At 42.8% G+C, this 22416-nt stretch overlaps 4 protein-coding genes across 6 annotated transcripts; 2 read left to right on the top strand and 2 right to left on the bottom strand.

Moving 5' to 3' along the window:
• Window positions 1–680: 680 nt before the first annotated feature.
• Window positions 681–2356, bottom strand: LOC135613093 (histidine-containing phosphotransfer protein 1-like). Its single transcript, XM_065110085.1, has 6 exons — window positions 1867–2356; window positions 1653–1783; window positions 1484–1552; window positions 1208–1279; window positions 1056–1128; window positions 681–974 (listed from the first exon to the last, which is right to left on the bottom strand). The coding sequence occupies exons 1-6, from the start codon at window positions 1924–1926 to the stop codon at window positions 924–926; spliced, it is 456 nt and encodes a 151-aa protein (XP_064966157.1). The 5' UTR covers window positions 1927–2356; the 3' UTR covers window positions 681–923.
• A 3681-nt stretch (window positions 2357–6037) lies between these two features.
• On the top strand, window positions 6038–13061 carry LOC135613089 (pyruvate, phosphate dikinase, chloroplastic-like). The gene is made up of 19 exons (XM_065110080.1): window positions 6038–6121; window positions 6217–6450; window positions 6529–6666; window positions 6835–6997; window positions 7066–7301; window positions 7405–7533; window positions 7621–7800; window positions 8074–8211; window positions 8653–8817; window positions 9002–9163; window positions 9328–9417; window positions 9725–9863; window positions 10205–10382; window positions 10742–10871; window positions 11322–11450; window positions 11702–11839; window positions 12356–12433; window positions 12557–12648; window positions 12814–13061. Exons 1-19 carry the CDS (start codon window positions 6038–6040, stop codon window positions 12857–12859), a joined length of 2649 nt encoding a protein of 882 aa, XP_064966152.1. The 3' UTR covers window positions 12860–13061.
• A 2268-nt stretch (window positions 13062–15329) lies between these two features.
• Window positions 15330–16887, top strand: LOC135613092 (histidine-containing phosphotransfer protein 1-like). 2 transcript variants are annotated; one of them, XM_065110083.1, is made up of 7 exons: window positions 15330–15470; window positions 15569–15673; window positions 15757–15887; window positions 15988–16056; window positions 16261–16332; window positions 16412–16484; window positions 16566–16887. In XM_065110083.1, exons 2-7 carry the CDS (start codon window positions 15614–15616, stop codon window positions 16614–16616), a joined length of 456 nt encoding a protein of 151 aa, XP_064966155.1. In that variant the 5' UTR covers window positions 15330–15470; window positions 15569–15613; the 3' UTR covers window positions 16617–16887. The 2 variants fall into 2 exon arrangements, with proteins under 2 accessions (XP_064966155.1, XP_064966154.1); XM_065110082.1 differs by having other exon boundaries at window positions 15334–15673.
• A 683-nt stretch (window positions 16888–17570) lies between these two features.
• Window positions 17571–20122, bottom strand: LOC135613090 (gibberellin receptor GID1C-like). 2 transcript variants are annotated; one of them, XR_010487201.1, is made up of 3 exons: window positions 19712–20122; window positions 18029–19172; window positions 17571–17898 (listed from the first exon to the last, which is right to left on the bottom strand). XR_010487201.1 is itself a non-coding variant. In XM_065110081.1 (2 exons), the coding sequence occupies exons 1-2, from the start codon at window positions 19748–19750 to the stop codon at window positions 18171–18173; spliced, it is 1041 nt and encodes a 346-aa protein (XP_064966153.1). In that variant the 5' UTR covers window positions 19751–20122; the 3' UTR covers window positions 17571–18170. The 2 variants fall into 2 exon arrangements, 1 of the variants encoding a protein (XP_064966153.1); XM_065110081.1 differs by having other exon boundaries at window positions 17571–19172.
• Window positions 20123–22416: the final 2294 nt, after the last annotated feature.

Genomic DNA, 22416 nt, shown 5'->3' with positions numbered 1-22416 from the left:
TCTTGATTTGTATCCAACATACTCTGCTAATGTGTTTTGATTCATTAATATCGTTCGTCTTGTGTTCATCGTCTCATCTCATGATTGGAGTCTGCAAAGTGTTTGTGTGCATCTTCCGTCGGCTGGTTTAGACATACAACATTGGCACTTGCAGTTTCCCCGCAAGAGCTCATAGTGTTCCAAGTCTTGGACTGCCTTTGGTTGTTATCTTGGCTTCAACAGAGGAAAAAGATCCTTTCTTCCATCCCGTCCTGGGACTAATATCTCTGAAGCATCTTCTGCATACGCTACAGTCTTGAACATTGCTCAAGGAAGTTACGATGGATGGATTCATGGAACAGCTAAGGTGGCCGTAGGGAAAGGAGGCGTCAGAGAACAGCCAGAGGTTAAGCTGTCACAAGCAATAATGGGGCTCTTCTTTGTCATCTTTTTACGCATGTCAGACCCCCTTCTTGGCAGCTTCGCTGCAGCTGCTCTCCGGCACGCCTGGCTCTCGTTATGCGTCGAAGACTCATCCCACCCACCTTCCGTCGACAGACAACCTGCGCATTACTTCACCGGGGAACTGGTTTCTCGGTAATGCCACGCTCGATGCTTCCACTCTTCGCATCAATCAAGTAGTACTGATGGAGAAAGGTGGGACTTTTTTGACTTAGCAACCTCTTTGATTCTCTCTAATGGTTAGAAACCAAGTATCGTGTATCATCACAAGTACAGAGATGGGAAACAAGATGATGCGTACAGATCTAACACCCAAAGGTTTTTGTTTGTTGAGTCATGATGGCATCCTCTCACGAGTGGGCCAAAAGGGAACTGCGAAAGCAGAGCATAACAAAACATGGCTTGACAGCAAGCGAACAAACAGCTTCGCCAACTCTTCCTGCGCCGCGCCCTATCAACAACACCTGGCTTCGCAAGGACTGCTACCACATTATTGGGATGGATCCACCGGCGGCCACGATCTGCTGCTCCAGCTTTCGTCCAACACACAGACAACGTCACAAAGGCGTGGTTGGATTGGAACCCCCAAAGGAAGAGCTTTTAAGCACGCTTACCAGGAACAGAGTCTCCAGCTTGCTCTTCACCAGGAAATACTCCTGCCGCACTTGCTGCAGACATCTGAGGCACCTGCAACAAGGCGAGTCCTACGGTGAACTCGGTGGCGACAAGAACAAGAATCATGTATTTCGAGAGATCGCATGCTGACCCTTCTCGGTTCATCTCCTCGCAGCTGATGCGGAAGGCCATGCAGACATTCTTGACTCTCTGAGCACCTATGCTGTTCGATGGAAGATCCCAAGTTCAGTATCTCATGCTGATTATTATTATTATCTCGCTTACACAGGGATCGGCATGCAACAGAGCCATGGTAGATCAGTGGTGGCTTTGTCAAAATGCTAATGATCACAGAAATGAATCAAGACAAACCACAAGGATCTCAAACATGCATTCTGGGCTCTAATTTCATGGTGGTGTTAAGAACCTGGCACTGCTGCCTTTTAACTGGTGCACATGAGCAGCCACCTTCTTGAAGTCCACGACCTCCTGATCTCTGCGGAGATTGCACCCAAACAAATGGCAGAGGATGAACCCAAACACAAATCATGCGGAATACAACGGCAAGACAGGAGTCCGTGGACCGGATCACTCACAGCGTCCTGCTTAGTTCATCCTGAAGCTTCTCAGAATCTTGAAAGAAAAGAGTGACGACCTCCGTAACAAAGTCGGGGTTGCTCTCATCCTGCAGCTGCTGCAGCTGTGTGTACTGGCTATCCAGAAACCCCTTCTCCGTCACCAAACACAGATTTAGAGGAACATCACAAAAACCCAAAGAAATGAAGTAGCAGCAAGACATGATCTCTGTACCTCGCGGAAGAGGGTTGATGTGAAGTCAATGTATCTCCTCTGCAAGTTGCTCGACTCCATGTTGTCTCCTCTGCTCACAGGGACCAGGTTTCTTCTTCACCGCTTCTGAGGAAAAAGATAGCAGCAAGAACAACATGGAAGAAGGGATTGCACGGAGATTCAACAGCGTTGGAGGGAATTTATTGGTGCGGAGAAATCACTCACCGTCTTACTTGCTGCTTTTAAGTTCGGCCATAAATTGTCATCACCATCCGTCATTAATCCCCCCTTTCCTCTTTTGCTACTATCCTCGCTTGTCCCTGAACAGCTTATCCTCCTATCATCTCCACACTCACTCTCTCTCTCTCTCTATGCTGGAATGACCGGTTGGGTTCTTGAGATGTGGCAGAGCACCTCAGCCCAACCAGGCAAAAACAAGTGTTAGCCACCTTCGATTGGCTTCCTGTGATAGGAAACCACAAATCTGGAGCTCGCCTTTCCGAAGGAGTCAATGACAGAGATGTTGTGGCGTAGTTTGGTCCCTCCGTGTCTCTTTCTCTCTCTCTCTAATGAACAAGCAACACAAGTTCCTGTCCTCTGACATCTCTCAAATGATCAACAATAGCCTGACCAAGATTCTCATCCTGCTTGACAAGATTACTTCGCCCTTCGATCTATTCATATACAACTTCACATACGGGTCATATCAGCATCAAGAATTCCATCCTTGTTTCGAATCAATCATAATTAAATATATTATTTAAGTATATAATCGAAGAAAATCTCAATCATGATAACAAAAGTTATTTAACAAAAATTTTAATTTCTTCTTGCTTCTGGCAAACCCTTTTCTCCGCGCCCTTCCTATTACTATTTTATAGCTCTTGATTTTTACTTCTCATTTTTCATATGCTAACGTGCAATTCTTTCCTATCAATTTTGTAGTGCGATCTTTTTTATAACAAATCTACTCTATTTTGTTGATCTAATTAATCTCATCTGTAACGATTCTTTATTATTGTTTAGTTTTACTTGACGGGCATTCCTTCTTCTTTTACATCGACACATACTACAGTTTTACTTGACGGGCATTCCTTCTTCTTTTACATCGACACATACTACCTAACATTTTCATTGGCGTCCTTATCACCTTCTTATCAATTGTCTTACTCACAGGCGTGTCACATCCACGATCAATCAATCAGTAATAGTTCACTATCTTTTACCATCCTATCATCACTCGTGATTAAGATGACTCAGGAGTGAAAGATATTATTTTTTTCTGTACATTCCAGAAAAGATACAAATATTAGGAGAATCCATTTAAATGATAAATCTTAATTATAAGTTATGTCTACGATAGAATCGTTTTCTTCTACAAGTGTTTCAAGCTTCAATTGATGGTTCTATGACACCACTAATTTCTTTATGTAGTACTGTAATATATAGTCCAAGTTACAAACTATTCTCACTAATCGCTCATATACTCACATGCTAAGTCTTTTTATATATTGATGAAAATAATACATGAGAAGAGTATTATTACTACATAGATAACTATGCTACCATAAGCTCTCCATCTGTGTCTATTGAACTCACAACCATTACATATGCTCAAAAATCTCTACATTGTCATAAAGTCATGTGTGAGGATACGAAGTCCTACTCCATTATGTTACATAGACTCTTGAATCATCTTATCTCATTCAAAATATTATTGAGTGTAAGTAATCTTTTAAATTAAGTGGAACATAGATGGATCTATTGCAAGATACAAAGTATGTCTAGTAGCTGAGATTTTACCAACAATTATGTGTTGAATTCATAGAGACATTTAGTCTAGTTATTAAACCAATAATAATTCGACTTATAGTTGAGTTTGACTATAACTCAAAACTAGTATGTATGCCAATTGAATATTAATTATATTTTCTTATAGGGGACCTTGACTAAAGATATTTTTATGTAGTAATTCATTGATTTCATTCATCTTCAGTATCCAAACCATGTTCGTAAACTATGAAAAATTATTTATAGACTTTACAAATCAATTCTTCATAAACACATATGAACATTAAGTCGTTTTCTAAGAGTGGAAGTAATGTTCACACATTCTAGACTTTTCTTATCTAAAAAAAATATATATTTGAGATCTCCAATCGTACTCGGGGGTAGAAGATTTAATTAATCGAGATTATCATAAACTAAAATTATATCTATATCATCAATAGGTTTAGCCAAAGCATATATAAGATGACCCAAGTAACCCCCACTTAGTGGTATACGAGCAGTTCATCCTCTTGCATTTATAGAACTTCCTATTAGATCATCAAACCATCACCTATCTTAGAATCAACCAATTTAGTTCTAACGAACCCGTCAACATTATTTGATTCAAAATTTTGAGTGATGTCTATTATACAATACTCTCATCATTATTAAAGATAAACCTACATAATATCAATTAAGTCATTACCTTACTCTTTTCTACTAAATGATTCAAATTACATGATGACAGCTCTACTATAGATCCCGTATTGTATCAATAAGTATATGTTTCCTTATAATATTTATCTCACACACATCCAAACATTTTATTTATAATCAATAAATTATCACAATTTAATCAACCTTCCATTGGGTATTGGTCTATACGTATATTGTGATATCTTAATTGGACTCTCTTAAATGAACTTTTAGTTCTTCTTCATAAATATCATTTTATCTTCGTACCTTTGTCGATTGGGTAGACAACACTTATGATAGAGCATCTACGTCTACTTATATTATCTTCCTTGGAGTAAATTTTATTTATTGGAGTTCCAAGAAATAAAACATAATAGTAAGATCCATCACTGAAGTTGAAATTGAGTCATCGCCACCACCGTTGCAAAGACTTGATTGAGTCACCAATCTACCACATGAACTTGGTACTATATCCCAATACACTCCTATATATATACTATGATAATAATTGTGCCACCTACTTATGCGTTGATATGATGTTCGACTCTCGCATGAAATATATTGTCATCGACTTCCATTTTGACAAAGATCAAATTGTCAGACATCAAATATATATTCCTCACATCCACACTTTGGATCAATTAGCAGACTTCATCATAAAATCCCTCGGTCACAAGATATTTCAGTTGCATATTAACGTTCTTGACGAAAACTCAATCTTACAGATATATAATAGAATATTACGATAGAGATAAATATGAAGTGATAACTTTACATTCTTTACATATTCTAATTCCCAATAAATCTATGATTTAAAAACCAATCACAAATTTAAGTATATTATTTAAATACATGACTTAAGTATTTAAAAAAAATATATCTCTCATATGTATAAATACATATTACGATAATATTATTCCTGTCACAACAAATTCTTCATAATTTTTAATACCCACCGTTGATCACTACACAAGAAAAACATCAAGAAATGAAGTGAGTAAATAGATAAAATAAGAAAGAAATATATGGATTTGGATTATTTTCATCATCTGCCAATAATGTGATCTATTCTGAAACTTATAGGTTGGATTCCTTGTTCACTTAGGTTTATTATTATTATTATTATTATTATTATTATTATTACTATATATATATATATATATATATATTAAATGTGAGGTCCGATCCGTGAACAGGTGACGGTGTCTATCACAACCGGCCCATCAATTTGTGCAGAGGCCAATCCAATCTTGTCCAAGTGAATCGAGAGCAAGAAGAAAGCCCTCGGTGTGCGTTGTTGCTACTGGATATTTCGAAGCTCCGATTACACGAAGTAGACGACGTACGTATCCATCGGCCGAGACGTCTGAACCCGACCCTCATCCGCCCCGACGTTTCACGTCACCAGCCGGAGGGTTTCGTACCAGGGTCCCACCGAGACGTCTGGTGGGTCCCGCCGCTGGATGCATCAGGTGGGTCCCGCTACCGTGGCGGCACACGGCCGACCCTCAGCGCTCGCTCGTCGTGCCTCTCGCCCACACGTCTGCGTGCATGTTGCGCTGCGCTCCGTCGACGGGAAAGATGTCCACGCTATCTCCTCCACCTCATGGTCTTTATCCTGCAGGTCGCATCTCCCTCTCGCCACCGCCTATAAATGGTGAGCTCATCAAACCCTGACCTCACGCTGAAACACTAGACATCGATTTCTACCTGTGTTGATCCACCGATGGCGCCTGCTAATCTACGTTCTCAGAGGGTGTTTACCTTCGGCAAGGGGAAGAGCGAAGGCAACAAGAACATGAAGGCTTTGGTGAGCGCATGCATGCACGCCACTGTTCCATCCAACCAAAGCTTCGTGTATGAATAGAAACAGATGACATGTGTATGTGGTTCCGAACTTAACAGCTTGGTGGGAAAGGAGCGAACCTGGCGGAGATGGCGAGCATCGGCTTGTCGGTGCCGCCGGGGCTGACGGTGTCGACGGAGGCCTGCCACGAGTACCAGGAGGGCGGCCGCGAGCTACCCGCCGGCCTCTGGGAGGATATGCTCGAATCTCTGAGTACGGTGGAGGAGGACATGGGGTCTCGACTCGGCGATCCTTACAAGCCGCTCCTCCTCTCCGTCCGGTCCGGCGCCGCGGTATCGTCGACGACGGCGCTCGTCTGAATCAGGAATACATCGTGAGGTCGTATAACGTGTACTGATGCGTCTGTGCAGGTGTCGATGCCCGGGATGATGGACACGGTGCTCAACCTGGGTCTCAACGACGAGGTGGTGGCCGGGCTGGCGGTGAAGAGCGGCGAAAGGTTCGCCTACGACTCCTACCGCCGCTTCTTGGACATGTTCGGAAACGTCGTAAGTCGATGTTCTCCGCTCTGCTCTGCTGCTTGAAGCAGGACTAATAAGCGACAGTGATATTAAGCAGGATATTTACTGGTCAATCTTTTCCATTAGTCAACCTTCAATCTTGCTCCTCTGTTTCGTCATGGCAATGACGCGCTCTCTCTCGCATGGCATTTGAAGGTCATGGGGATACCTCACTCGCTCTTCGAAGAACAACTGGAAGCGTTGAAGACGGCAAAAGGCGTCAAGGACGACACCGATCTCACCGCCGCCGATCTCAAAGAACTGGTGGCGCAGTACAAGAACGTGTACATCGAAGCCAAGGGAGAGCAGTTTCCCACAGGTACAAGTTTGAGCTCCACTTTCCCGCTCAGCTCGCGGTGCGGCCACAAGTTTGAATCTTTGATGCAGATCCAAGTAGGCAGTTGTATCTGGCGGTGATCGCCGTCTTTGATTCATGGAACAGCCCGAGAGCGAAGAAGTACAGAAGCATCAACCGGATCAAGGGGCTCCGGGGGACGGCCGTGAACGTGCAGTGCATGGTGTTTGGGAACATGGGGGACAGCTCAGGGACCGGGGTGCTCTTCACCCGGAACCCGAGCTCCGGCGAGAAGAAGCTCTACGGGGAGTTCCTCGTCAATGCTCAGGTACTGCGCGTCTTGATTGGTTAAGCTGATGCGCCAAAAGCATTGCCCTGTTACGAAGGTAGATCTATGGGTTTTAGTGACATCTCCTACCTTTTCTTTCCAGGGAGAGGATGTAGTTGCTGGAATCAGAACTCCACGAGATCTGGGCGCCATGCAAGAGTGCATGCCAGAACCCTACTCTGAGCTAGCGGAGAACTGTGAGATTCTAGAACGGCATTACAATGAAATGATGGTTAGATTCTGAAATCTCTTTCAACTCCACAATGTTTCTCACTTGATTTTTGAACTTCGAAGGTGTTTGTTTCTTCGCTATTTGCAGGATATCGAGTTTACTGTACAGGAAAACAGGCTTTGGATGCTGCAATGCAGAACAGGAAAGCGAACAGGGCAAGGTGCAGTGAAGATTGCGGTTGACATGGTCAAAGAAGGGCTTGTCGACACTCGTTCTGCCATTAAGATGGTGGAGCCATGTCACCTGGAGCAACTTCTTCATCCACAGGTACATGTTGAGGAAGAGCAGTGAGTGAATTCCAATTACGCCAAGGATCAAACGAACTTATTAACCCCCGTATCCAATTACTCCAAGATTATTATGGTTTGTTCTTTTGAATCCATTGGGATACAAGATATTGATCAAAACCAAGTGCTATGTGTGGTCAAACATGTGGGATGGTGTAAGCATGTTCTATTGCTGGCCTGTGACTTGCATGTGTATTATCACAGTCAAACCCTGATGTATCTCTCTGTTTTACTTTCTTCTTGTTTTGTCTAGTTTGAAGATCCAGCTGCTTACAAGGATAAAGTGATTGCAACAGGGTTGCCTGCATCACCAGGAGCTGCAGTCGGTCAAATTGTATTCACTGCTGATGATGCAGAAGCATGGCATGCTCAAGGAAAGGCTGTTATTTTGGTGAGTCACGTTCCTTGTCACAGGCTTCAAAGATGCATCAAAGCTTCTTTTAGGCTATGCAAGATTCAATTTTACTATTTTTGAATACCTTCAGTTCAGAACTGAAGATATTCTTTCTTGTTCACTGAGATTCACATAGGCCAAGTATCATTCATCTTTATCCTTGCGACATTTCTGATCATGGATCACCTTCCAAAGTCCTTGGCTTGGCTTTCTTCTTGGTGAATGATCTTATTCATTGATGTCAAGGCTAGACGAACTGTAACTTTGTCTTGATTTCTGTCATTTACTTCTGGAAAGGTTGAATTTTGTTTGAAGTTTTTAGGAAGACATTTAGATGACGATAAATCCAAATCGTCCCAAATAGTTGTGATCAATGTTTGTATTCAATCGAGTATGGAGATCTTTCGATCACCGGTGATACTTGGTCCATATGTGAAGGTGAGGACAGAGACGAGCCCAGAGGATGTCGGAGGCATGCACGCAGCCGAAGGAATTCTAACAGCTAGAGGTGGCATGACTTCCCATGCAGCTGTCGTAGCGCGGGGGTGGGGAAAGTGCTGTGTCTCCGGCTGCTCCGATATCCATGTAAATGATGCAGCTAAGGTAAGCCATGTCTCAAAAATGGTGAATGAGGTGTATCAGTATCCTTGATGGCTGTCATGATCAATGACCTCGTTGGCAAACATGGTTGATCATTTCTCATTGCTTTAATAAGATTTAACACTGTGAAAAGAAGAACATGTAGAACCTACATCATCATTGTTGTTTGATTTTGTGTCTCTTCCAGGTGGTGGTGGCCGGAGACAAGATGATACACGAAGGTGATTGGCTATCACTCAATGGATCGACAGGAGAAGTAATTTTAGGAAGGCAACCGCTTGTTCCACCAGCTCCGAGTGGTGACTTAGGAACCTTCATGTCATGGGTTGATGAGATAAGGCAACTAAAGGTATCATTTCCAAGTCAAAGAGTTTTAAGTAATGCTATTAGTACTCCACTGGAAGTCTGAGAAACAATTTAAGATTGTTTTGTTGGACTATGAACCATATTCTTTCTCAAGATTCACCTGTCACTTGGCTTGATTATTTTCATTCAAGATTATTATCTATGCAGGTCATGGCAAATGCTGATACACCTGATGATGCATTGGCAGCAATAAATAATGGTGCACAAGGGATTGGACTCTGTAGGACTGAGCATATGGTTAGTTTAGTGTGCAATTCTCCTCAGCTAAGATGATTAACACTATTGCTAAATGGATGATCCTGCACTTACCTTACTAATCATATAAATATTTTAGGTTGTCATTAATTTGGTTTCTTGTTCCATTTGAAATTTGCTTCATCCTTGTTCTGACATGAACATTGACAGAATAAAGCTAAGGACATGTTTGAGTGATCTTGTAGTGCAATATGAAGTTGAAAGCATTGCTGTTGCTTGACATTGTCTTGAAGCTTTTACCACTGTACTCACAGGTTCATTTTGGTGTTTGACATCTATTGTTCCTCAGTTCTTTTCTTCGGATGAAAGGATAAAGGCCGTCCGAGAAATGATAATGGCAGCAAATTCTGAACAGAGGCAACGGGCGTTGGACCTTCTCTTGCCCTATCAGAAATCGGACTTTGAAGGAATCTTTCATGCCATGGATGGTTGGTTTCAACATTTAAGGAACAAATGAAGTTGAATTCTCACATATTTTTCGGACTCTGTTGTTACATGTTTTATATATTGATATTATGTATACAACATATAGTCAATTATGGCCTCCCCAGGACTTCACTAATAATTTTGTATGTCGAACTAATTGAAACTATGTACATCATCACCCTGGTTATCATAGTATCACTATTTTGGCACCTGCCAAAAAGTTTGGTGTCTGTCTCATTCTACATGGCCTTGGTTGTCCAACCAAATCTTTGATCACTTGTGAGCTAAATTACGTCTAATTGGAGCTTTTACCTTATCTTTCATCTCTGCTGCTGACTTGCAGGGCTTCCGGTGACTATTCGCCTGCTGGATCCTCCACTCCATGAGTTTCTTCCAGAGGGTAATCTCGAGGATATTGTCGGTGAACTGGCTTCTGAAATTGGCATAAAAGAAGAGGAAATCCTTACAAGAGTAGAAAAGCTCTCTGAAGTAAATCCCATGCTTGGTTTCCGCGGTTGCAGGTAAGATTCGATATGATACTTCAACTGGTTAACAGTGCACTGCAATTCGATTAGCTTGTAATTACTTCTAGTTATTGAAATTTTCCTTTCACTTGTTCTCACATGTGACAATACCACATAATTTTTGGAGTCTTGTCTGATTTTTCCTGATTGTTATATTCAAAGTTTGTGGACTTTCATACCCATTGTCTTAAAATTTCATAATTGTGTGCCTTTGTTCTCTGAATTTGTTTTCTCAGTTGTACAGTGATTCAGAATGTGTTAAACAAATCCTGTGTGATGAAAATATGGCACTGTTTCGGTGATGTCATTGTTAATATGCTAATAATTATCAATGAACTAAGAGAATTCTCTATTAGGCTTGGCATTTCATACCCAGAGTTGACTGAGATGCAAGTGCGAGCTATATTCGAAGCTGCTATTTCTGTGAGCAAACAAGGGATTAAAGTATTTCCAGAGATAATGGTACCTCTCATCGGAACACCTCAGGTATGAACCTATTCTTATCTTTCTGTCATTTTAAGTATTTTTAGCTAAGAAGAAAGTGTTCCTACATATCCATTCTCATTAATGTCGATACTTGTTCATAAGCTACCATGGGCAAATGTAAGTAGGAAAAAAAGGGAAAAAGATGAGGAGAATAAATCTTGGCATCGATTCGCAAAAAGTTCTTAAAAGCTAATGATTTTTCAAAAACTCAGTGTCTTTCTTTTGGATCAGAAATATTCACTATTTTCATGTTGAAAGCTGCTAGAAAACTGAGGATTTTTTAAAGAAAAAGAAAATTTTCATATCCAACAACTATTGCTGCACATTTTATTTCTGAATCATATGTAGATTGTGAGAGATGCTGTAGCATCATTATGGTGAGATATGATAACAGATAAGTGTGCCGCTTGACCCTGCATCGTCTAACCGGTGGTGCTGTTGGATTGTCAGGAATATGAACATCAAATGAATCTGATACAGAAGATAGCGCAGAAAGTTTTCTCCGAGTTGGGAACATCCATAAGCTACAAGTCAGGAGCTATGATTGAAGTTCCCAGGGCTGCTCTTATCGCAGATGAGGTAAATTGCACACTCATAGCTATGTATTCCTTAGAGGTTAATCAATTTGCATAAGTTTACATCCTGGTTGATATAATCATTTCATATTTTTTCTGATGAATGAGGACTGTTCTTGGTTAGTCATATGGCTAAATGATAGTGACTTTTACAGTAGAAATTGGTTGTTCAAGTTAACTAGCAATAATTACGCGAGCAGAAACAGATATAGTTCTGATTGCTTCGTCTTACCGTGTTAAATTGCGTGTTGGCAGATTGCTGAACAGGCAGAGTTTTTCTCTTTCGGAACAAATGATCTCACACAAATGACATTTGGTTACAGTAGGGATGATGTTGGCAAGTTTTTGCCAATCTACTTATCCGAGGGCATCCTCCAAAGTGATCCCTTTGAGGTAAAGCTTTTTCGCAAGCATCTATCTCATTATAAGGTTTATGTCATGACACAATCGACAATATGGAAAGTTTTCGTGTCTCGGCACAAGTAACAATATGATAATTTTCCACTTGATTGTCAAATATGATTTAGACTTTGGGATTAAAACGAAGAAAAACCGTCTTTCTTGTGAACATGGAACTGGATGAAAGAAACTCAATCGAGCAGTAAGATGAATTTTTAAATAGCATTCCAGTATGAAAGCTAGTTACTTTATCATAATGAATAAAAAATGAAGGTTTTTTTTTTCTGTACTTCACTTGAGCTTCATAATTGTCGTAATTGATTTAGGAGTTTACGAATGCATTCTAACCAACTTTGAATCTCTAGTACTTTGATAAAAAAAATTTCGAGTCATTTTTGAACTCTTGCCAACCTAAGATGTCTAATCTTTTTTTCTTTTCGGTTTTTTTTTTCAAAAGATTATTCTAGTTATGTACAGGTCTACATCTATATATTTTTTTTGTCGATTCAGGTTCTTGATCAGAAAGGGGTAGGTCAGCTCATTAAAGTTGCTGTCGAAAGAGGCCGAAGAACTCGGCCTGATTTAAAGGTGAGTATCATCAAGTGTGCAAGCTGTGGTCAGTTTGTACACTCTTAACAGTGCTGTAGCTTCAAATCTTGCCCAAGAAAAGGAGAGCTCTTACATGAATGTGTGTGTCTGTGTTCTGAACAGATAGGGATCTGTGGAGAACATGGTGGAGAGCCTTCATCAGTTGCTTTCTTTGCACAAGTTGGGCTGGACTATGTCTCATGCTCCCCCTTCAGGTTCTGCTACACTCTTTGGATCCACAACTCATAGTTCCATGCTTTTGCCACTTGTTCAGTTGTTGATGCACAGGCAGATACAATTGATGAACAATAAATATCAATCTGCTTGACATCATATTGGAGGAAAAACAAAGAGAGCAATAAGATCTGGTTGTTTTGCAGGGTACCAATTGCAAGGCTTGCAGCAGCTCAAGTGGTAGTAACATGAAGGACTTGAAACCATGTCTGCATAACCCATCAATAATTGCTTCTGCACCTTCAATCTTGTATGTATGTGAAAGGGAAACTTGAAAGAAGCAATATATCTAGATTTGTGTTGAGATGTTAGCATGGCAGTGTTCTTCACTGCCCTTGTGTTCAATGGAGAGCATAAAAATATGTTTGTCCTGTGAATGTTGTATATCTCACTTTAAAATTATAAGAGACCCATACAAAAAAAAAAAAAGGTTTTTTGTATTCTTACCTGTCAGATGTATATTAGATCAAATTTAAAAATATTATATATATATATATATATATATATATATATATTCAAATATTTTTAGGAAAGTGTTCTTTCAATTACTATATGACTTATGGTGGAAATTATCAAAAAATTTGGGAGTAGTTCATCGGAATCTGCTTTTTCTTTAGTTCATCGGAATATTATCAAAAAAATTGAAACCCACATTATGCAATCCCTTGTTTGGTGCATTCACTTCTTTTAACAAAGGACTGCAATTGGAACTCCAGAACAGGGATTACAGTCTTTATCTGATAGGACTGGAAGAAGTATTACTCCTAGAGGTTCTGTATTTTAGTTCTTTGAACTAGTTAGTGTTGCTTTCTGCTTTGAGGCAGTGACTAATTGATCATACTCCATTTTTCTCAATACATCACCTCATCTTCAGGTCCTATTCAGCTGTGGATTAGCATATCATATTTATAAATATTTAATTTATTCCCTTTTAGGTATCATTGAGGTGATCTTCATCCTAATCTGCATTACAGCTGCAATCCTAGAGTGCATCAGATTCTTCAGTGCTTTTGTCCTTGCAGCTACAACTGAGCCTCAGGCCATTTCCTCCTCCTTTCAGCTACTGTTGAAGAACAATAGCTTTCTCTAGGAACAACATGAAATGGAGCATGATTCCTCACAATGGAAATAATACATTCTCATTTTTTGCAAGTTTTAATAAATTATTCTTTTGTTAAAAACCTAGATTGGGAGGATGTCAACTATTTTAGCCAGTAAATGCTTTGATTATTGATAACAAAATCCTATGATCAAATCTCATCCTTATCACTTATCCTTTGCATAAAAAAAATTACTTGAACTCTTGTATTTAGGTTTCTGCATGATACATTTTATTTTTTTTCTCAAAAAGAATAAAAGAACTTTTCTTATCCATCATCCATCCTTTTTCAGGTCTTGATGCTCGCATATTATGAGCCTATGACTACTCCGTAAGGCGAAGAACAAATTATATCTTTAAACTGAAGACTCGGATGGAGGGACAACTTAAAGATATCCAGCTCTATCTATTTCCTTGATCTCTTGTTGCAGAGTGGATCCCTTGCAATTCAGGTTTTTCTTGTTCTTTATGCTTCATTTTATTATCCATGTTTGATATGGTGAATATTTCAGCTCCTATTTATTCTTCCTGCTCTATTCATGTTTGATATAGCTCCTATTTGTTCTTCCTGCTCTGTTCATGTTTGACATAGCTCCTATTTGTTCTTCCTGCTCTATTCATGTTTGACATAGCTCCTATTTGTTCTTCCTGCTCTATTCATGTTTGATATGGTGAATATTTCACGCTAATCAGATCATGACATGTTAGATTCCACCTATATAAACTAACTCATCTGTCACATTGGCATCAAATCTTGATGGAAAGTATTCCTCCAATCGAGCTTGTATTGATTGAACTATATGCCCGTGATTGATAGCCACAACTCCCTTCCGAAATGTCGATCGAATCAGATTCAATGACTGAACAGTGTTGATCTCTCTCTGATAACGCTCTCTGAAAGAACAGTTGTGCACAGAAAATTCAAATTAACAATGTTGATGCCTCCGATAATTTTCTCTTAAAAGTAGTACATGGAATGTTGATGATTCCTGGCGTGAAGCAGACGAGTGTGTTCTGTGGCCATGCTTATTTCAAGCAAAGCAATCGGAGCACTCGTTTGTAGCACCTGTAGGCTTTCTTTTGGGAATAAAGATGATAGAGCAAATATATTCAACACAATGGAGAAAGGGTTTAGGAGGGGAGACTCCATTCCCAACTCAACCACAAAATATACATGCAATCAAGATTAGGTTCATGGGAATATCTACAATGTAGATTGCTTAATGGAACACCCAGCCATGGAGTAAATCCTTCACAGAAGGAGGGGGTAATCTTGGCAGCTGACAGCACCCATCACCCAAACAGCAGCAGCCAAAAGCAGGTTCAGAATCTTGTCCATCGTTAGAGAGAGGAGAGTAGATAGGAACTTGTGTTACTTGATCATTGGTGAGGGAAAGAGACACTGAGAGGGACCAAACTACGCCGCAACAAGGCGAGCTCTAGATTTGTGTTTTCCTATCACAGTAAGCTAATCGAAGGTAGCTGACACTTGTTTTTGCCTGGTTGGGCTGAGGTGCTCTGCCACATCTCAAGAACCCAACCGGTCAGTCCAGCATAGAGAGAGAGAGAGAGAGAGAGAGTGGAGATGGTAAGAGGATAGGCTGTAAAGAGAGAAGCGAGGATAGTAGCAAAAGAGGAAAGGGGCGATTGATGACGGATGGTGATGACAATTTATGGCCGACCTTAAGAGCGGCAAGTAAGAGGGTGAGTGATTTCTCCGCACCAATAAATTCCCTCCAACGCTGTTGAATCTCCGTGCAATCCCTTCTTCCATGTTGTTCTTGCTGTTATCTTTTCCTCAGAAGCGGTGAAGAAGAAACCTGGTCCCTGTGAGCAGAGGAGACAACATGGAGTCGAGTAACTTGCAGAGGAGATACATTGAATTCACATCAACTCTCTTCCGCGAGGTACAGAGATCATCTCTTGCTGCTACTTCATTTCTTTGGGTTTTTGTGATGTTCCTCTAAATCTGTGTTTGGTGACGGAGAAGGGGTTTCTGGATAGCCAGTACACACAGCTGCAGCAGCTGCAGGATGAGAGCAACCCCGACTTCGTTACGGAGGTCGTCACTCTTTTCTTTCAAGATTCTGAGAAGCTTCAGGATGAACTAAGCAGGACGCTGTGAGTGATCTGGTCCACGGACTCCTGTCTTGATGTTGTATTCCGCATGATTTGTGTTTGGGTTCATCCTCTGCCATTTGTTTGGGTGCAATCTCCGCAGAGATCAGGAGGTCGTGGACTTCAAGAAAGTGGCTGCTCATGTGCACCAGTTAAAAGGCAGCAGTGCCAGGTTCTTGACACCACCATGAAATTAGAGCCCAGAATGCATGTTTGAGATCCTTGTGGTTTGTCTTGATTCATTTCTGTGATCATTAGCATTTTGACAAAGCCACCACTGATCTACCATGGCTCTGTTGCATGCCGATCCCAGTGTAAGCGAGATAATAATAATAATCTGCATGAGATACTGAACTTGGGATCTTCCATCGAACAGCATAGGTGCTCAGAGAGTCAAGAATGTCTGCATGGCCTTCCGCATCAGCTGCGAGGAGATGAACCGCGAAGGGTCAGCATGCGATCTCTCGAAATACATGATTCTTGTTCTTGTCGCCACCGAGTTCACCGTAGGACTCGACTTGTTGCAGGTGCCTCAGATGTCTGCAGCAAGTGCGGCAGGAGTATCTCCTGGTGAAGAGCAAGCTGGAGACTCTGTTCCTGGTAAGCGTGCTTAAAAGCTCTTCCTTTGGGGGTTCCAATCCAACCACGCCTTTGTGACGTTGTCTGTGTGTTGGACGAAAGCTGGAGCAGCAGATCGTGGCCGCCGGTGGATCCATCCCAATAATGTGGTAGCAGTCCTTGCGAAGCCAGGTGTTGTTGATAGGGCGCGGCGCAGGAAGAGTTGGCGAAGCTGTTTGTTCGCTTGCTGTCAAGCCATGTTTTGTTATGCTCTGCTTTCGCAGTTCCCTTTTGGCCCACTCGTGAGAGGATGCCATCATGACTCAACAAACAAAAACCTTTGGGTGTTAGATCTGTACGCATCATCTTGTTTCCCATCTCTGTACTTGTGATGATACACGATACTTGGTTTCTAACCATTAGAGAGAATCAAAGAGGTTGCTAAGTCAAAAAGTCCCACCTTTCTCCATCGGTACTACTTGATTGATGCGAAGAGTGGAAGCATCGAGCGTGGCATTACCGAGAAACCAGTTGCCCGGTGAAGTAATGCGCAGGTCGTCTGTCGAGGGAAGGTAGGTGGATGAGTCTTCGACGCATAACGAGAGCCAGGCGTGCCGGAGAGCAGCTGCAGCGAAGCTGCCAAGAAGGGGGTCTGACATGCGTAAAAAGATGACAAAGAAGAGCCCCATTATTGCTTGTGACAGCTTAACCTCTGGCTGTTCTCTGACGCCTCCTTTCCCTACGGCCACCTTAGCTGTTCCATGAATCCATCCATCGTAACTTCCTTGAGCAATGTTCAAGACAGTGTAGCGTATGCAGAAGATGCTTCAGAGATATTAGTCCCAGGACGGGATGGAAGAAAGGATCTTTTCCTCTGTTGAAGCCAAGATAACAAGCAAAGTTAGTCCAAGACTTGGAACACTATGAGCTGTTGCGGGGAAACTGCAAGTGCCAACGTTGTATGTCTAAACCAGCAGACGGAAGATGCACACAAACACTTTGCAGACTCCAATCATGAGATGAGACGATGAACACAAGACGAACGATATTAATGAATCAAAACACATTAGCCAGAGATGCAATTAGCAGAGTATGGAGGATACAAATCAAGAGAACATAGGCGAGAGGTCGAAGAACAAGAGGGCATCTTCATACTGAAAACATCCAGGAGTGTGGCAGCATACATGGATAAGAACAACACTTTTGAATGTTCAACCATGTTGTTATAATCAATATTGTTACAGCATTAGCCAGTTCAGTCCCGGTAATCCATCCCAGCAAGATCGACAAGGTTCTTTGCCTTTTGGAACCTCAATATACAACATGATTCGGTATGGACTTTTGGAACCTCAATATACAACATGATTTGGTATGGACACATTAGTCCATCCAAGAAACAAAGTTTCTTCCATGAACTCAGAAGCATCTCCATGCCGCCGTGTCGAAATGGATCATGCTGAATAATATTGAGAATTTGTTAGAACAATCTTTTGAACTTGAGACACAGAATTCAAACCAAGCCAAAGAAACCATCTTAATCTAATTTCATGTGCATCCCATGAATCAGAACCGAAACTAAGTCTGACCGTATGCAAGCAGTAGCAGCGGCGGCAATTATCCAAATGCATGTCGTCGGTGCCGAACAGACGAAGTAAACAAGCCACAAGCAGTATAAGTCAAGCTTCCGATGTTCGTAGTCAAATCGGGAAGGTATCAAGAGTTGTGCACTCACTGCACGTTAGCCATGACAAAGTTCTTGATCTCATCCATCACTTGGTAAAAATGATCAGTGTTTGGCAACAAGTAGAATCCGATGGTGGCCTGTTCCCGGTACACAAGCTTCACAGAGTGGCCGGCCTTCTTCAACCCTTCGGCATACGCCAATTGCCAGTCCTGAACAAGATCCAATCCTGCCACTATAATGAGGCTTTTTGTGAAGGGAAGACCATCCAGCTCCGCTGCATTGGGGCCGAAGGGATTGCAAGCCGGGTGGTCTCTATCTGCCCCCTCGGGGAGATACGCTTTCCAATACCAATCTCTGTCCCTAATGGTGACGAAGTATTTGCCGTCCAACCTCTTCTCTGACTCCGTCCTACAGTTTCCACCAAACATGGGGTTAAGGAGAATGTTGCCGGAGACCTCGATTCCTGACTCCGCTGCCCTGATGGCCACATGGTGTGCGATGTTTCCTCCAGAACTGTCCCCTGCGAGGAACACCCGAAACTTGGCATCCTTTCCGCTTTGAAGCCACGGCTCTCCAGAAGCCCACTTAAGGGCAGCCCACCCATCGTCGTAAGCGCAGGGATACTTGTACTCGGGTGACCGGCGGTAATTGACGGACACGACGACTGCGCCGCATAAGGAGACGAACCGGCGGCAGAGTGAGTCGTAGATGGCGCTGTTGGATGAGGAATGGGCAAAACTTCCGCCGTGGAAGAAGATGATGACCGGAAAGGGGTCAGCAGAGGGCGGCTGATAGAGGTCGGCGAGGAGAGGAACGGCGGCTGAGGTGGAGGGGGCAGGGCGGTAGATGCGTGAAAGCAGCTTACTGGTGCGGCCGATGAGGACATCGAACGAGATGACGCCATTGACAGGGGTGGCATTGGCAGGGACCTTGCGGTCGAGGAATTCGGCGAGGTGGCGGTCGAAGGTGCCGTCGGGGCGGCGCAGCATGTTGTAGGCCAGCTTGAAGTTGGAGATGAGGACCCAGGTGTTGAGGGGAACCGCCATCTGTGTGGGCATCAAACACAGCGATGAGGAAGTGAGATCAACAAAAGGATCAGGCAGGCTTTGTGGGGTTCAGCTTTTGGCTTTTCATCAATTATAGGAGGAACTGTGGGTTAAAGCTTCGATCTTTTTCGCATTCCCGGGAAGAGGGCAGCTCCTAGTGATCGCAAAAGCGTGTGTTTTTTTGCTTTTACCTGATCAAAATCTATGAGAGGAGAAAACAAGATGACATCAATGGGGTTTCTGTATCTCCTTCATCCATCTCAGATAAAGATAGGAACTTTGTCACCGGAATTCAACGCACAGGGGGAAGGAACACCGAGTGAGAGGACACAGCAGATGGGAATCGATTCAAATCCATCAAAGCTCTGGCCTTTTGCCGAATTAAACCATAGGAAATCATCAGGGAGCAAGATAAGAACCAAGTGGCGAAACCCTAACACTAAATCGCCAGAATCGCGTCGAACCCATGGAAATCAGAGCTCTATATCTAATGCAGAAGGCAGAAGGGAAAACGAGGTCAAACAAAAGCGAGTGGGTACCTTGGACTCATTGGCATTAACCTCGTTGCTTCCGGCCATAGTGAAACCGAGCTCGGCAGTCGGTCAAGAGAAGGAAGCGGATCCGGAAGAGAATCAAAATCAAGGAAAGCTCTCTCCTTTCCAAGTGACACGAGCTCCAAGCATCGAATCTCAACTCTTTCCTCTTCCTGGAACCCTGTTTCGGTTTTCCCGACCTCCACTCCCGCTAATCCTCGCGGAAAATAGTGACCTTTCGCGATCCAAAGGAGCAGACCCACAAGCAAGCGAAATGGCAGAAAGAGATGGACCAAGACGGGGGCGAGGGGGCGAAGCAACGCCAACCGGTGCGGAGGAATGGAGGAGATTGAAAGGAGCACGCGAGGAGGGTAGAAGGGAGGCGACCAGAGAGAGAGAGAGAGATGGAGGAGACGACAAATAGGGAAGGCCGAGGCGTCATAATAAATAAGCACTCCGCGGAGTCGGACCCACTATTGTACCCAGCGGTAGATAAGACAGAGTCCACTTAAATATTACATCGAAGAAAGGCTGTTCTCCCCCGTTCGTCTTCTTCTTGTTGAGAGCAGAGAGTGAGAAGCTCTGTATGACAAAAACGCCGCCTCTGTTCTTTGACTGCTCGATTGAAGCGTCCATCGTATATGGAACCAACATGTTTCTCTGAGCCAACGGCAGCATCCCGAGTTGTGGTGGGCGAGAATTTTGCCGACACTGAACCGAGGAGGAATTATGACAGAAATCCCACCATCTCATGTACGACAACTACAGTGATGATGACTGTTCCGTCACAATGCCAGGACAGTCATCTGAAGCCATGCACATTTGAGGTAGAAACAAAAGCCATTGTAGCCATCAGAGTGGCCTTCTCATGAGTAAAGCTAAAGTAACTATTATGCGCAGGGCAACAGTTCGCCCACCACAGGAACAATCCGTTCTCCCATGATAATGTCATCCGATCCCCCTCCGTTCTTCATCAGCAAAATTCATCCTGCATAACCACAGAATATTCTGCAGGTCAAACCTGCCATCGATCCAGCAATAACAGCGCGCTCAACACAACGCTTAACGAGATCATGGTGTTTATCCAGAAATAATTACGAGTAAAAGCTTCGAGGGAATTATAGGGGAAGATCTTGTCGGATGTCGAGTATTTTTTCTCCTTGTGGTCTCCGGTCACCGCCGCAGAAAGTCAACCATATCAGAGAGAGAGAGAGAGAGAAGAGTAGATCATTTGATGATGGTCTTAGTCGAACAAGAGAGTTGGGAGTTAGAACGAAAGGGGAGAATGATCTGAAACCATCTCAAGTAAATTTGCTTGTTCTTATGAATGCAGTCAGCAACTTATTCTGCTGCTTCCACTTTAGCCAAACACTCATCCTACTGATCCAAACAAAGACGTCGGATAGATGAAGGCTTCGACCTGCTCCCTCGAAGTCCTCCTTCCTCCATCCTTCCAATCATCACCGCCGAGCGCTCACCTGCAGCAAACATATCAGACAACTGCAGACTTCACTGCTCCCTCTACAGCTTCTCCCAGAATGCATGGCCATCAGTGCCGAGAACGGACGCGTAGAAAAGGCCGTCTGCAGTCGTCAAGCGGTGCCGTGTGCGGACAAATTGCAGTACCTCGTCGTGGCTCTCTCGCTCTGTTCATCCGCCGACGAGCACACCAGCGCATGCGCCAAAGCGTACGCAGACGCCACCAAAAGAGAGGTCCCATTCCCATCCCCCACTCGAAACGTGTTCGCTCGACAGCCATGTCATGTCAGATCCCTCTTCCTTGTGTGGAAGACGGTACTGTGCCTTCTGTTGGCTGTGCATTCCATCTCCATCTCCATCTCCATCTCCATCCGTGGTGGATGGAACCACTTGGTTCATGCGACCAACGGCGCTTGTTTGGCGAACCGCCTTGAGCCGGAATACAAGGCTTCTCCTGACGCCACGTGCACGATTCGTACGTCAGAGTTGGTTTCATCGGTGAATCTTCGTCCGGTTCGGGTCGAGTCAAGTGTTTCTTGGTGATATGGCTCGGTCCAATCCGAGCTGACCCGGTTTTTGCAGGGAATCAAGTTTGGGTCAAACAACCCAAAAAACAGAGTCATCATCTTATCCTCATCATTTCATTGTTTTTGATAGAAAGCATCCATCCAATCTTCTGATCCACTAAATAGCGTGTCTATATCCATACGTGCACCTGAAATGAGTGTTAGTCTTCGAGTTTATATGCTTATGTGTCCTATTTTGGTGCACGAGTGTCTGCCAGATGTTTGTCCAATCAGCTTGACACGTAGCAATCTAATCAGCAGAATGAAACTAAGACCTTAAGTCATGTCTGAATTACCCAAATATAAATTATATATAGAGTATTCTTTTTATATTATAAAATATTTATTTTAGTTAAACTAATTACAAAATGTTATTCATACCAAGATCTATCATACCGAAATGTATCGTATATACCAGGCGATATGTACCAATCTAACATGTTACCGGTACGCGGATCGTCCGGTACCGCAACAGTATGAAAAAAAAGTATAAAATTGTTCGATACACCAAGGCATATCGTTCGGCACGCCCTGATGTACCGCCTGGTACACCGGTACCATATCGTATTGAGCCCGGATCAAAATGTCGGTACGGTACGGTACGACGAACCTTGATTCATACAATGATAATCAAGATCACTTTTTCTCGTTTTTCTACTAACATGA

This window comes from Musa acuminata, chromosome BXJ2-5 (genome assembly GCF_036884655.1).
Source record: "Musa acuminata AAA Group cultivar baxijiao chromosome BXJ2-5, Cavendish_Baxijiao_AAA, whole genome shotgun sequence".
Lineage (NCBI taxonomy): Eukaryota > Viridiplantae > Streptophyta > Magnoliopsida > Zingiberales > Musaceae > Musa > Musa acuminata.
This window is presented reverse-complemented; position numbering and strand designations above follow the sequence as displayed.